This window comes from Notolepis coatsorum (assembly GCF_963971535.1).
Source record: "Notolepis coatsorum genome assembly, chromosome: 19".
Classification (NCBI taxonomy): Eukaryota; Metazoa; Chordata; class Actinopteri; order Aulopiformes; family Paralepididae; genus Notolepis; species Notolepis coatsorum.
In genome coordinates, this window is record NC_140183.1 from 48,853,361 (window position 1) to 48,868,227 (window position 14,867).

Sequence of the window (14,867 nt, forward strand, 5' to 3'; positions counted from 1 at the left end):
CACTGAACTTAGAAGCAGGCCAGGCCAGTGTTTCTAGTTGCAATGGCGCAATAGTTAGATAACCTAGGTGGGGAACAACCAGGAGATCACTGCAACTCACACAAGTTGGAGAACTATCTCTCTCTCTCTTGCTCACACACACACAAAGGGAGCCGCATGTAAATGGTGGAGGCGGGACCCTTACAAATAACAAAAAATCCATCAAAATCAGTGTTGTTGCTAATCATTGACACATGCTAGCCTGTAATAATCCCCCCCAGAAAAATCTACTTTGCATTTGATATATTGCAAATATATGCCATCACACACACTGGCATTTTAAAGGGTTAGAATTATAAAATTAATATGTGGTGTTATGATCAGGGCTGAAGTTGAATAAAAGATTTATGAAATATAAAGTGGTAAATTATTTCAACAAGCGTTTTTGAAGAGGACAATTTAGTCGCTTAAGGTAAGAGTGAGTTTTTTTCCCCAATCTGACATTACAAAAAAACTGAAAATCCATCAAAATCAGTGTTGTTGCTAATCATACATATGCTAGCCTGTTTTTTAACAATAATTTGTGATGCCATCACAAACACTGGCATTTAAAGGGTACAAATAAAAAGAATCCTGCACCAGAATGCAGGAACTGAAGTCTTTGGGGGCTTTCACACTAGCCATTCAGGGGTCGAATCAGAGCACGGTCGCACCAAAATAGAGTGTGATGAGAACGCTCCCCCCGTCACCGGGGACGCTGATTCGCTCCAAACCTGGACCGCTGGAATAGGTGGTCTCGGGTGCGCGCCAGTGTCCCCGACGACGGAGCGGGGCGTGGTGTGCAAGCATAATGCTTTCATGCTTGCTTGAATTTTAGGCAAATAAAAACATACAGCACCAACTGGACAATACCCACAAAAACGATATTTATGGGCAATTTGGCAAGTTCAGACCTCAACCAAACAAGCATGTTGAGCCTCACGGCTCAGTGGATGAAAACTTCGAGATGAAGCCACGTTACAAGCCCAAGACTTCCCTGGCTCGCATTAGGCCTGGCAATTTTTTTGCCATTGCTATGTCTATACATTGGTTTCTTGTTCGAATGCATTTATTTCTATAGACTGATGTATTTTTCTGCCACGAAAAATGGAGCCTCTAATAATTGCCCAAAACATAAGCTGTAAAAGATAAGCTAAAACGCCTACAAAGCCACTTATCTGAGATGATAATTCATGTATCTGGATAACCAATGCACGGATTTTGTCGAGGCAGGTAGCGTTATTTCGGGGAGATTGATATCTATAGTCTGGTGTAGTTTTCGTCCACGAAAAATGGAGGCTCTAATTTGGACGAAAACTACACCAGACTATAGATATCAATTTCCCCAGGGCGGCTACGTGGTGCAGTGGGCAAGGCGCTCACCACGAATACTGGAGACGCTGGGTTCGCCTGTTCGAGCCCAGCGCTCCATATTGCTTTCAGTTTAGCTGGTCGTCCGTACTAATACACATTGGCAGTATTAGGGGGTGGGAAACTAATGGGTGGGGATCGGGCGTTGTGGACAGCGACTCCTACAGGTCGGTTGGTGCGTCTGCGCAGTAGAATCAGGAAGCGATGGGGGCGGCGCCTGGTAATTGGTTATCCAGATACAGATGAATTAGCATCGTAGAATAACAAATAACAAGTAAAAGACGCAACATCCGATTTGGCTTTTCTCCAGCGCGACCAGAACGTCTTTCGTTGGATTGGCATGTCTAATAATGCTGTTATTAGAAAATGTGCGTGCACGGGTACAACAGATCAGTCAACAATGTCGAGCTAAAAGTGAAGAAGATGAGGCTTCAATATCTTTTCCGTGGTTTGATGCAGTGGACAGCATAATCGGCCAAAACCAACCAGTGCCCACAGTAATGTGGCCGGTTAGCCCATCCAAAGCAAGGGAGCCCGACGTTGTGACTAGTTGTGTTCAGCGGGACTATAGCGATCAAGTATATGCATATTATCTTTTACGTTGTTCGTTATATGTTTTGTCTATCTGTCTGTAATCTATCTGGTTAGTGCGCGGCATGGCCCTAATGTTTTTAGTGTAGGAAAAGTATCCAAAATCCCACCATTGTGTAGGTTTAGCTGGTACATTACTTCCCGAGGTACAGCGAAAATGTCCCGTGTAACTGTTTTGGTTAATTCAGAAATATATAGACTATAGAGAGTTGCTCTCCTCAATTGTGCCTGGCTGGGAGCGAACCAAGACTGCAGTGTGTACGCAAACCAGAGGGGGGAGAGGGAGGGGGGGAGTTCGCACTCAAGGACGGAGCGAGAGGACGGAGCAGAGCACCTGTTCCTAATGAGAAGACACCCTAAGACCTAAGTAACAAAAAATGTCCTGGTGGGGGACCCCCAGACCCCCCGCTTAAATGGCGGGACGGTGGTGTAGTGGTTAACACTGTCGCATCACAGCAAGAAGGTCCAGGGTTCGATTCCCACTTGGGGACCAGGGCCCTCATTTATCAAATTGACGTACGCACAGATATGTGTGTAACCCGTGCGTACGATAATTTCTAAGCAAAGTGTGGGATTCATCTTTTTTAACTTGTGCTTGACTTTGTGCGTATATTTAAGCACAGGTCGGACCATGCGTAGTTGGCGCCCGGTGGTAGAATATTTTTACAACGCGGAAATAAGCACCGACTGCGCTCCGCGTAACTCAACTCGTTATTATTTTGCGCATATATTGCAGAAATACGGGAACGTTTTGATTATATTTAAAAGGCTTTGCCATTGTTAAACGTAATAAGTGGAACCCCGAAGCTGTAAGCAGAATACAAGTTATATGAACACCCACGATATAAACGCGCATTGCAACGAGAACAGACAGAGGTTATTTGTTGAGTGTATGTGTATACAAAACCCTTGCAATAAATGTGTCTTAAATGAATGAAAAGCATACATGCTCTGGACACAGAGCATATATCGTGTGGGTGATATCATGACTTGTATTCTGTGTCAAAGCCTAAATCAAAACGTTCCCGTATTTCTGCAATCTATGCGCAAAATAATAACGAGTTGAGTTCTAACAAAGAACGTATTACATGCTGGTAGGCTGATAAGAGTAAACTATGATATGAATATGAATATGAATATGATATGATCATATAAATACTGGTCCGTCCGCGAGGATATCGAGGACTCGGAAAGCCATTAAGCCATTTGAGAATATAGGCGGCCTATAGCCTATACATATTATTTAATGTTTTCATAAGCGTAAAGATACAACAGCTAGATTAATGATCAAGTTAGTTTACTGTATGCAGGCTTCGCAGGGCTGTGTGTTATATATGCGCAAGTTACTGTTGCAAAATGTAGGCTGGCTGCTATTATATGTAATTCATAGGCTACCTAATACCAACAACAAAATAGATTGTATCATATGCCTCTACACACATTATATTATACACATCATATTATATCTTGGTTCGGCAGCGCCTCTGAACAATCTCTCAGAGTTTGCTCCATCAATAAACGCGCATTTTGGCTGATAATGTGCCGGTGGCCGGAGTCTCATTCAGGCCTAATTGTATTTAATTCAATTGTAATGTTATTACTGGGGTATCTAAAACATCACAATGTAGATCAGGGTTATCCACTGAAGCCATAATGACTGATCAGAACCACGGGCTCATGACGAGCGCACACAATAGGCATTGTAGAGCGCAGAGTTGGCGTGCTGAAATTGATTTAATTTCAGTCATTACAGTGCTTAATGTCGGGTCATCTCTTGTCATTTATTTCTGTCAATCTGCTGGTTCTGTAGCAGGACTGGGTCAGTCAACATCCTTGGCTCCCGGCGCACAGAAGATTATACGTTCAAGTTGTTGGTCGGACCTCGGTGATCAATCTCGCTCTCAGTGAAGTCTCTCAGAGTTCGCTTGGGTTAGTCCACTTTTCCACATTTCATGGGGGTGTCCCATTACCGTATATGGTTAATCGGGGCGGTTCTGGTATGCAAATACGTGAAAGTGTGCACAAGCCTCGGCGTAGGACCAAGGTGATATTTATCATGACAGGTGTGCGTAGGTCGTAGCGGCGCCAGAGAATTGGCCTCGCGGGAGCTTTGGAGGGGCTGGATTGTTTATAGCAGGGGCTAATGAATTTTAATGCAACAAACAAAAACAATGGCTAATTTAATATACTGATATTGAAAAAAAAAAACGTTTTTCTCTGGTCTGCATCCCCTTAACAATTGTGTGTATTGCGCCGTACTGTATTGTACCCATTCTGCAATCTGTTTTTCATTCATTCATTCATTCATGAACAGCAGATCAGCTGTTGCAGTCAGATCACCGCGGCGGGTGACGAACAGATCAGAATGCATGCAAACACGACTCACCATACCTTGTTTGTTGTTAAGTCCTCCAAAATCCCTGCTAATGTTTGAAACATGTCACATATCCACTCGCCGCCCTCCAATTCCAGATTGGCGTTGAATGCAGCAGCTACTTTATCTGCCAACTTGCCTCGTTGTTGTTGTTGTTGTTGTTGTTGTTGTTGTCGCCACATATTATGCAGAGAGGACGTCGGCTCGGCACGCAAGAATCACCGACCTGTTGCGATAAACCCGTATTTTATGTATGGCTCCTGTTTATTAAAAGAAGCGTTATATTTCCCCGTTCTATCCAAAGATGTTTGTTTTGTTTTTTGAACTCGCACGCAGCTCGAACGCGGAAGTGAAATAATATACATGCGGCCCGGTGGGACTATTCCATTGGTTCTCCCAGTCCACGTGACCATTTCTAGCATTTCAATTGGCTATAGTGACAGACATGCTTTTGATGACGTCCGGTAGATAGATACAGCTTCACAATAAAAGAGGTGGAGATACTCATCACGCAAACCCACGATAATGTTGCCGTCTCGTAATTCGTAATGTATTTTATATATAAATAAAATAAAAAACATAACTGGGAGGGGGGGCTTAGAGGGGGCTAAGCCTTTTTCAGAGGGTGCTTAAGACCCTGCTAGCCCCTCCCCCCCGCCGCCCCTGGCGTAGGACCTGTGTACGCACGTGTGATGAATCCCGTTTTTTTTGTGCGTGCACACATTCTAAATTCTGTGCTTAAGTATGGAAATAGAACATTTTCTACGTCACGTTGATGAATGAGGGCCCAGGTTTCCGCGTTGCCAGGTACCCAGGTGGGATATCTCCCAGGCCTTTCTGTGTGGAGCTTGCATGTTCTCTGCATGCTCGCAAGCAGTGGCGATTTTACCACTGGGGCACCAGGGGCACGTGCCCCCCCTGAAATCTCAGGTGCCCCTGAGGTGCCACCCCAGAATTATTTTATTTTTTAATTATTATAATTTTTTTTTTTATTTATATAAAAATATAAATAAATATAATGTTAACAATCACTTTCCATCACAGACCGAAAATCTAATTTAGCTTACAGGCGTCTAATGTGACTTACATCCATGCTTATATATTTCACATTAGACTCCTCACTATGCCTGCGACAGGCAGCGTGATGCGTGCGTCATCTATCTGAAGCGGCAAGCATATAAAAAGCTGCCATTAACACTTTGAGTGCCAGCCACGGCATAATTCGTTATTTCATGCCATCTATTTTACCAGTCTTGGGATAATCAGAGCTATTTTCACCTATATATCAGCGTGTGCCATATGTGTGTATGTGTGTGTCTGTGTGCGATCAGGAAATAAGATAATCGATTTATCAGCCCGCTTCTATAGCGTGCATAAGTACACATACTATCGATAATCTAGCGTTTATTTGAAAACGATTCATAAATAGGCCGAAATGTTTTGTGTATTCCAGTAAAGGGCATTTATCACAGAAATGTTCTGAAACTTTCAAAAGACGAGCGTTTTCAAAATGGTATAAAAAGGAAATGAACAGATTAAAAAACAATCCGTTTCGACAATGTTGACTGCAAACAAGTCATTGATAAGCGACGGCCATATTAGACACATAGCCATAATTTAAGATATAGTTTATGCGTTCGCAAATATGAGAGCTCTATCATTGAAGTGGGTGGTGGCATTCAACGGGGTAAATAGGACACGGAGGCCGGCACTCAAAGTGTTAAGCACTGGCACGTGGACTGGTGACAGGTGTGTAGAGTAAGGTGGATGACTGAGTCAGAGTGGTGCTAAATTTTTTTAACACAATGTCGACGAGAGAACGCGATAAAGGGTGGAAATTTGGCTCCGGGAATTTACAACGAAAGAAGGCAAAGAAAAAAGAAGTGTTCAATAACAATAAAGAGGTTCGTTGGATAAATGTATCACAAAAAACAGCGACCCGACCGAAGCAGCCACAGCAGGGCCTCGTGGGGGGAATAAGCTAGCAGCACCAGGGCTGCCCACAGCCCCATGGAATACTTAGTTATTGCGACGCTGAATTCAGTATGCAGTAAAGGAATATAGCACCAGCCAATGGACATATCGATCTACCAGATGGCAATCAATAACTGGGACATCCTTTTTGGAATCAACGTTATACCGGACGGGCACTGCCAGGACGGACGTTTCCATATGGAACCATAGAGAAGTGCCCGCATGGCGTGGTTGATTCAACGTCAAGGTGAGACCGAGGCGGAGGGACATACGCACATCAGGAGGACGCGGACAAGAATGGTAAGTCATAATGTTTAATTTAAGCCAGCCTTGGCCCTTATTATTATTAACCCTTTACCGATCACTTCGTGAAATACCTGGAAATTCACAATTTCAACTCTAGAATGTTATTTTGGTGCTATTTCAATTTTGAATTTTTTTTAACAGAAATGTTCCCCTGTAAATTAAGGTTAACCGAAGTGTCTGTGAACAGGCCCTCGACCGGTACCCTAAAAATGTGGGGGCTATGGGGCATATTTTTCCTTAGGGGGCATATCTATGAAACTTGGCAGGCTGATTCATAACATAAAATAAATAATCAAATGTATTGGGAGTTTTCTTGAATTTGCCTTGCCATGGCAACAGTAGCCGATAAAGGCCCAAAGAAGAATAGCGGACAAAACTATATAACTACATGGTACTAAGGGTACTACAGGGTACTACATGGTACTACAGGGTAATACATGGTACTACAGGGTACTACATGGTACTACAGGGTACTACACAGGGAAATACATGGTACTACAGGGTACATGGCAATACAGGGTACTACATGGCACTACATGGTACTACAGGGTACTACAGGATACTACATGGCACTACATGGTAGTAGTAATACCCTAAGTGTGACTGACTAGATGCATCGGGCATATGTCTAAAAATGGACACTATGTCAATTCACCTGAAGGGGCATAGGACCGTTTATGGCTTCACCACTTTTTAGCCAACAACAAATCCTGATTTCACTAATCCTATGCAAAAAACACCTATCCCATCCTTTACAATGATTGTTCAACTACAAAAATGAGTAAATGTCATCAATTCACCATGACTTGTTGAGGAAATAATGGATTTTGAAGAGTAGAAGCAGGTGCAAACATTTGCATTTTTTTTGCTGTGGTGAAAAGAAGGAAGTTGCAGATCCCCAGGGTCTATCCTGATTGGTCAGATGGGATGGTGACAATATTTGTGTCATAGCCTGACCTGTGCTGATTGGCTGGAAGAAGTTTTTTTCATAGATTAAAGATCCCCCCTCTCCCACCTGGCTAAATATATTGTATGGGGAAGTGGCCAAAAATGGTTACTTGGTCGGTAAAGGGTTAAGAATACTTTGACTTGTTAAGCCCAGCCTTGGGCTATTATTATTAAGGATACTTTGACTTGTTAAGCCCAGCCTCGGGCTATAATTTATTATTAAGAATACTTTGACTTGTTAAGCCCAGCCTTGGGCTATAATTTATTAAGAATACTTTTGACTTGTTAAGCCCAGCCTCAGGCTATTATTATTAAGAATACTTTGACTTGTTAAGCCCAGCCTCGTATATTTATTATATGGCTATCATATATTTATTGATGGCAATGGTGATAGTTGTACTGTACCTACTTAAATATGCGTAGGCTTGTCACTTGTGGTTTCGTTTCGCCGATGCTCTGACACGGTGCTACTCAGTGTGTGTGTGCGCGAGTGTGTTTGTGTGAGAGAGAGAGAGAGAGAGAGAGAGAGAGAGAGAGAGAGAGAGAGAGAGAGAGAGAGAGAGAGAGAGAGAGACTGTCTTATCTCTTATGCGCACTGAAATCTGAAATTTGAAATGTGTGTGTTGGTTTACGGGAAATTCGTTTTCTGAAGCCTATATTTTATGTCACTGTTTGAGTTCTTGAATGGGAATGTATGCCCCCCGCTGTTACCATATGCCCCCCGTTAGATTGGTTCTGGCGCCGACTCTGGTCTGACAGCAGTGGAGACAATACAATATTATGTATGAACCAATGTGTACCTTGCATTCATGCAAATACTTGAATCCCTTTCATGTCATGGGGCAACTTGATAATTGAGTGAGAAAACACTTGTTTAAAATACTTTGATTTGTAACCAGTTGGTGGCAGTACAATATTTGAAACGATGCATGTACCTTTCACTCACGTGCAAAAATACTTGAATTAATATGAATGAATAATTTCATGCCATGGCCCATGGGGCAACTTGATAGAGTGATACAATTAATTGAGTTTATTATTAATTAAATTTATTGAGTGATAAAACACTTTAAAATACTTGTACAGCACTACAATGGCTAACATGTTTTATGTTGGTTAGACAGCCCTTGGGTGAACAGTTATTGTTGTAATTAGGAATCTCTTTTGTAATGTCTATCAATATAATTAATACATTTTTATTTCGGTTTAAATTTTATTTATTCTATTTTATCTCTATTGTCTTGTCATTATTGCAATACGTTTCTGTCCTGTGATGTCTTATGTATTATTATTATTGTGTTGTTGTGTCTTTCATGTGAAAAAAAGAGACTTGTACAGCAGTGGTGCCAATAAAATATTGCATGTTACAACCATGCATTTCCATTTATAAAGAAAAAAGACAAAAAAAGAAAAAAAAGATTTAATAATTTTTTACCTCCTATAATAGTGGGGGTCGCGGCTCTCTGGCACCGTTATTTCGGGAGTCACGGCCTGAAAACTTTGGGAACCCCTGCACTAGACTAGTGGAACACGACCATAGAACTATATATGGGAACGTCTTTTTTCTCCCTCCATCCCATCTACCCGCCAGGTCACCCCGGGCGTCCCAAGAGATGCGTGCCCCACAGTTTGGGAACCACTGATCTAGATTAACACTTTGGATGCCAACAACGCTATAAGTAGTTAGTTCATGCCGCCAGTTGAGTGCCGCCAACAACATATAGCGTTTGTTTGTCGTATTTTTTTTTATTGGCGATTTGAATTCATATTTCATCAATCGAGCCTCACGCTAGTGTTGCAGAGTCTCTCTGAGCTCAATTGGGAAGATACCGTCCTCATTTTACTTTTCCGTCAAGCCAACTGAAGAGACCAAGTGATCGCCGGCCCTCAGAAATGCGTGGATTATGTATTTCCAGCACCAAACGCTGAATCAATAAACGCGATCGATATTTGGAATGGCAATCAGGAATTGGAATAATCTTTTTGGATAACATCTGATCTGAGGTAAGGAATCTATTTTACCAGTCTTGGGATAATCAGAGTTTTTTTCACAGATATATCAACGTGTCCCATATGTGTGTGTGTGTGTGTGTGTGTGTGTGTGTGCGATCAGGAAATGAGAGACTCGATATTTCAGCCCGCTTCTATAGCGTGCATAAGTACACATATACTATCGATAATCTAGCGTTTATTTGAAAACGATTCATAAATAGGCTGAAAAATTACAACGTTTTTGTGTATGCCAGAATATTCCAGTAAATGCCGTTTATCACGGAATCTATATATTTTCCTGAAAAATTAGGGCTTTTCAAAATGCTATAAAACGGAAATTAACCGATTAAAAAACAATCCGTTTCGACAATGTTGACTGCAAACAAGTCATTGATAAGCGACGGGCAGATTAGACACATAATTTAAGACAGAAATTATGCATTCACAACGCTATCATTGAAGTGGGTGCTGGCATTTAACAGGGTTTTACCATGTTCACCAGTGGTAATCAAAGTGTTAAGGATCTCATTCTAAACTCCTAGATCAGGACTCTCTCAGCTACTCTCTTTTTTATTATTATTTTTTATTATCATCATTTTCTTTTTTCTTTACCCATGGGAAGATTTGCTGAGAATGTATGTTCTTCATTCAACCCCCCCCCTCCTCAGGTACACACTCAGACCTGGGAGCTGCCCAGTATAAGCACAGTCTGACACTGTTGGCCACTGAGCAGCGTTGGAGCAGTTAGAGCAGCGGTTCTCAAACTACGGGTCGCGACCCAAAGTGGGGTCGTGAGTAGGTGACATTTCATTGCGCATTGGCAAGTAAACAAATTTAATAAATAAATAAATGTTCTGGCAATATATTTTGGCTAAATATGACTTGTTTTATAAATGTGTATTGATAACATTGTGCTGTAATTCAATTTAATAAATATGCATGATCAAGTTCAACAACGTGTGTTTTATTTTGATATTCCTTAACACATTGACCGCTAGCAGCAGGGGGCGCTGATCCCCCTTCAGCGCCAGGTCTTTATTCAATGGATATAGTTTTAGACTGCGACATTTGCGAGTGCTTAAAATATATCTTATATTATATCTATGGGTCTAATAACGCCGTAGACTGTCAGTGAGTTGCTTCCAGTCAACATGCCCGAAACAGATTGTTTTTTCATCCGTACATTTCCGTTTTATACCACTTTGAATAGAGTATGGTTTGGGTGCTTTTGAGTAATTCCAGGAAAAAGACAAGAAAAGGGCATTTTAGTGTAATCCAGTCATCACGTTGTAATTTTTCAGCTGATTATCTAATCATCCTGAAATCAACGCTAGATTATCATTATTATATCTCGTCGTGCATACATGAAATGTAGCACGTAGCGGGGTGCTCGCCCTCCCCCCAACCTCAGTCAGCGGTAATAAGCACATACACCTACACACAGATAGCTTTGATCGCGGTAGAAAGCAATATCAGATCAACACAAAGTTTCATATATAGAGTCCTTACCTGGTATCTGATGTAATGCAAAAAAAATAATCCAATTATCTGGCCTGCCTCGCCTGAGTATTTAAACCCCGCCCGCCCCGGCTCAGATCGGCTCCTAAAACACACCAGCCCATTTCCAATGGGATGCAATAGCTCCGCAGTAGAGGGCGGTGTTGACCGTCTGCCAGCTCAGACAGGGTCTGAAGGGTATACCAGAGGCTGCAGCTATGAATTATGAATAGATATAGCGAATAAACTAAATAACGATCCCAAAAACGAGTTAACTCGTTTTTGGCACAGATTGTGTTAATGCCACATTGAAATTACGTGATACATTAAATGTGGGGTCGCCAAATAAAATCCTAAATAAAATGGGGTTGTGGTATAAAACAGTTTTGAGAACCCCCGAGTTAGAGGTTAATTGCCTTGCTGAAGAGAGGGAAGGGGTAATCATTCATTTCTGTCCAGGGATTCAAACCAGGGCAGAGCCTGCTTCTCTAAGCTGTCCCCCACCACCGCCCTCCCTTCACGGGGATCAGCGACTCACTTCATGGAGGGTAGGTGCCGGAGCACCACGTCCACGGCGTGTACTGGGTTGGTGCTGATTGGTTTGTCCAGCTCCAATGGTTCAGGCATGCTGCGGCCCGTCAGCACCTCGTGGAGCATGTGCCAGCTCACCAGAGACACAAACTTGATGGAGACTTTGAAGGGCCGGTCTTTGCCCCCCTCGCCTGGCAGAGTGACATCCAGGTCCACCTGTGGGGGTGGGGAGAGCGAGAGCAAGAGAGAGAGCGAGAAGTAAATGCTAGGCTCGTCTGTGTTTAATATGATATATGCAGTGTGACAGGTTACACTTTATAACTGAAGATCATGCTTTAGAACAACAAATATCACAATATGTAAGATACCAATGGGTCCACAATGGTGGCCATTCATAAATATGCAGTTTCTATATAAATATTTAGGTTTCTGGAGGAGTCCCGCGTACAGACTCCTCCTCCCACGTACAGACTCCTCCTCCTGTGCTCAAACTCCTCCTGTGACGTTTCGCCAGCTTCATGAATGTCCACCACAATATAAAATGTGTAGTCATAGCCATACAGTATGGGTGTGTAGAAAAAATAAATAAAAACTTGAATAACATTGTATAGAAAACTAAAGGGGGGGGGTCCATAATTTGTTGCGCAATTCCCAAACCTGGAAATGTTCCAGACTGGCACAGGAAGCATGTAGGTTGTGTGTGTAATCTGTGTATATCTGAATGTTTAGCATGGCTTGGCTGTCAGGAGGTGGTAGGTTGAAATTTTAAATGCGCATCTACTGGGCGCATTACATTTAGTCGTTTAGCTGACACTTTTATCCAAAGCGACTTACAAATTGTCTACAACAAGTCAACAGGAGGGGTACACCTCTGGCGGCTAAGGGCAAGTGACATTGTTTGAGAATGTAACGTGTATTTTGTGTCTCACCCCTGCGGGAGCCACAGGCAGTGGGTTGGCCGTGTACAGACTCCTCTTCCCATCGTACACTGGCCTGCGATCCCCGAAGATGGTTACCTTGAAGTGCTGCACCATGGAGTCAACCACCTCCCTGTAACACACACACACTTAGAATGAGATTCCCTTCGATTAGGATACCCAAACCTTAACTCATTCCGGGCCAACAGCGCCCTCTGCTGATGGCCCTTCCGTGCCAACGCTATATCCAATGGAGAATAGGACTTATTTGCGAGTGCATAAAACATATCAAATATAATAGCAATAGATCTAAATAACACAGTGATCGTCAATGAGTTTCTTCCAGTCAACATGTATGAAACGGATTGTTTTTTTTCATCTGTACATTTCCGTTTTATACCGTTTTGAATACGAGTATAGTTTGAGATTTCTAGTAATTCCAGAGAAAGACACGATAATAGCCCTTTAGTGGAATACACAAAACACGTTGTCATTTTTCGGCTGATTTATGAATAGTTTCCAAATAAACGCTAGATTATCGATAGTATGTGTCCTCATGTACGAAGAGAAGCGGGGTCTGAAAAATCGCTTCTCCGTACTTTGGTCGGCGCGAACCTCACACACACACGCTCTGATGGCGGTGATAACCCCAAGATTCGTAACATAAAGGCCTTACCTCTCACATCTGATGTCATGCAAAAAGATTAATCCAATTCCTGATCGCCATTCCAAATATCGATCGCGTCCATTGATCCAACGTTATAGTCCAAAACACAATGATCCAACACAAACATCAGGTTGGATGGATGAAAATTAATAGATATCGCTAATAAAAGAAATAACGATTAAAACCCTGACTATACTCGTGATTGGCACCAGAGCATGTGAGCGGAGCGGAGCGCTCGAGAAATCCGCTCTTCGCTCTAGACGTCTGGTTCCGCTCTCATTCGCTCATGTTGGCCCACCCCCCCCAAGTCGCTCACCGCTCCGCTCACCTTCATTTACGAATCAAGCGCTCCCCGCTCCACAGCTCGCTCAGCAGATATATATATTTTTTGGAGCATGATGTAAATTAGCTTGATTTGACCAAACTACAACAGTCTACACCCCCTGGGCCCCTTAACAATTGTTTGTATTGAGCCGTATTGTAATTGTACCCATTCTGCAATGTTAAATAACGTTTATCCATTCAACTAGCTCTACTAAGCCATGGTAGCTAGCCTAGCCGCAATGCTATGGTCGATCCCATACACGTTACCATGTAAGCTAACAACAACAGCGTTAACTTTAAAGATGGCGGATTATACTTTGGTCTTAGCAGGATGTGAGTGACGGTTCACCCTTCTCATTGGTTGAAAATGGCCTTCATGTTTGTACATCGCCACCTGTTGCTTTGGCATTGTACTACATGTATATTACATCAGTTTCTGTGTGATCGTGTGCACTGAGCGGCCCGGAGCGGATTGGAGCGGAGGAGAGTTCTCGCTCCGGAAGTCGTGCCGACCCATTTTAAAACCCACTCCGTCGCTCACTTCAAAACCACCCGCTCCACTCCCCGCTCCGCTCCCGCGCCGCTCACATGCTCTGATTGGCACGGAAGCGATGGCGAGTTAACCCAACTATACTCGTGGTTGGCCCGGAATGAGTTAAGAGTGACTCCACTATCAAGAGCCAGTAACAATTCATTGGGGCAATACTTTATGTACAGGAATTTGCCTCGGTGACAGCAATGTAAATGCATTATAACGACTTAGTCTTAGATGATTTCGGTGGAATGTATGATGGGTTGCTTTCCAAATGTAGTCCGTTCTAGAATGCTGGTTTATGTTTGTTTTTGTTGTCAAGTTGAAACAGTCTATAAAGTTTCACTATACAACAGATACCGCAGGACTTCACATACAGTGCACAGGGACAGCACAACAAACAATAGCTAATGTAATGAGGGAAGTCACTGGCAAAACGTCTGATGTCCTCTCTACTAACTTTAAACCACATACTCTGGTGTCCTCTCTACTAACTTTAAACCACATAGTCTGGTGTCTTCTCTACTAACTTTAAACCACATAGTCTGGTGTCTTCTCTACTAACTTTAAACCACATAGTCTGGTGTCCTCTCTACTAACTTTAAACCACATAGTCTGGTGCCTTCTCTACTAACTTTAAACCACATAGTCTGGTGTCTTCTCTACTAACTTTAAACCACATAGTCTGGTGTCTTCTCTACTAACTTTAAACCATATAGTCTGGTGTCTTCTCTACTAACTTTAAACCATAGTCTGGTGTCTTCTCTACTAACTTTAAACCACATAGTCTGGTGTCTTCTCTATCAAGCTACTGAGTTATATGTA

General features: G+C 42.6%; 1 protein-coding gene across 2 annotated transcripts in view; it reads right to left on the reverse strand.

Annotated features, from left to right (window-relative positions):
* Positions 1-14,867, reverse strand: part of ago3a (argonaute RISC catalytic component 3a) — a 114,383-nt gene that overhangs the window by 50,514 nt on the left and 49,002 nt on the right. For both annotated transcript variants that reach the window (XM_084335791.1, XM_084335790.1), the window contains exons 3-4: positions 12,532-12,652; positions 11,610-11,818 (exon numbers count right to left, since the gene is read on the reverse strand). In XM_084335791.1, coding sequence (XP_084191917.1) covers positions 11,610-11,818; positions 12,532-12,652 — 330 coding nt within the window. The remainder of the gene's footprint in view (positions 1-11,609; positions 11,819-12,531; positions 12,653-14,867) is intronic.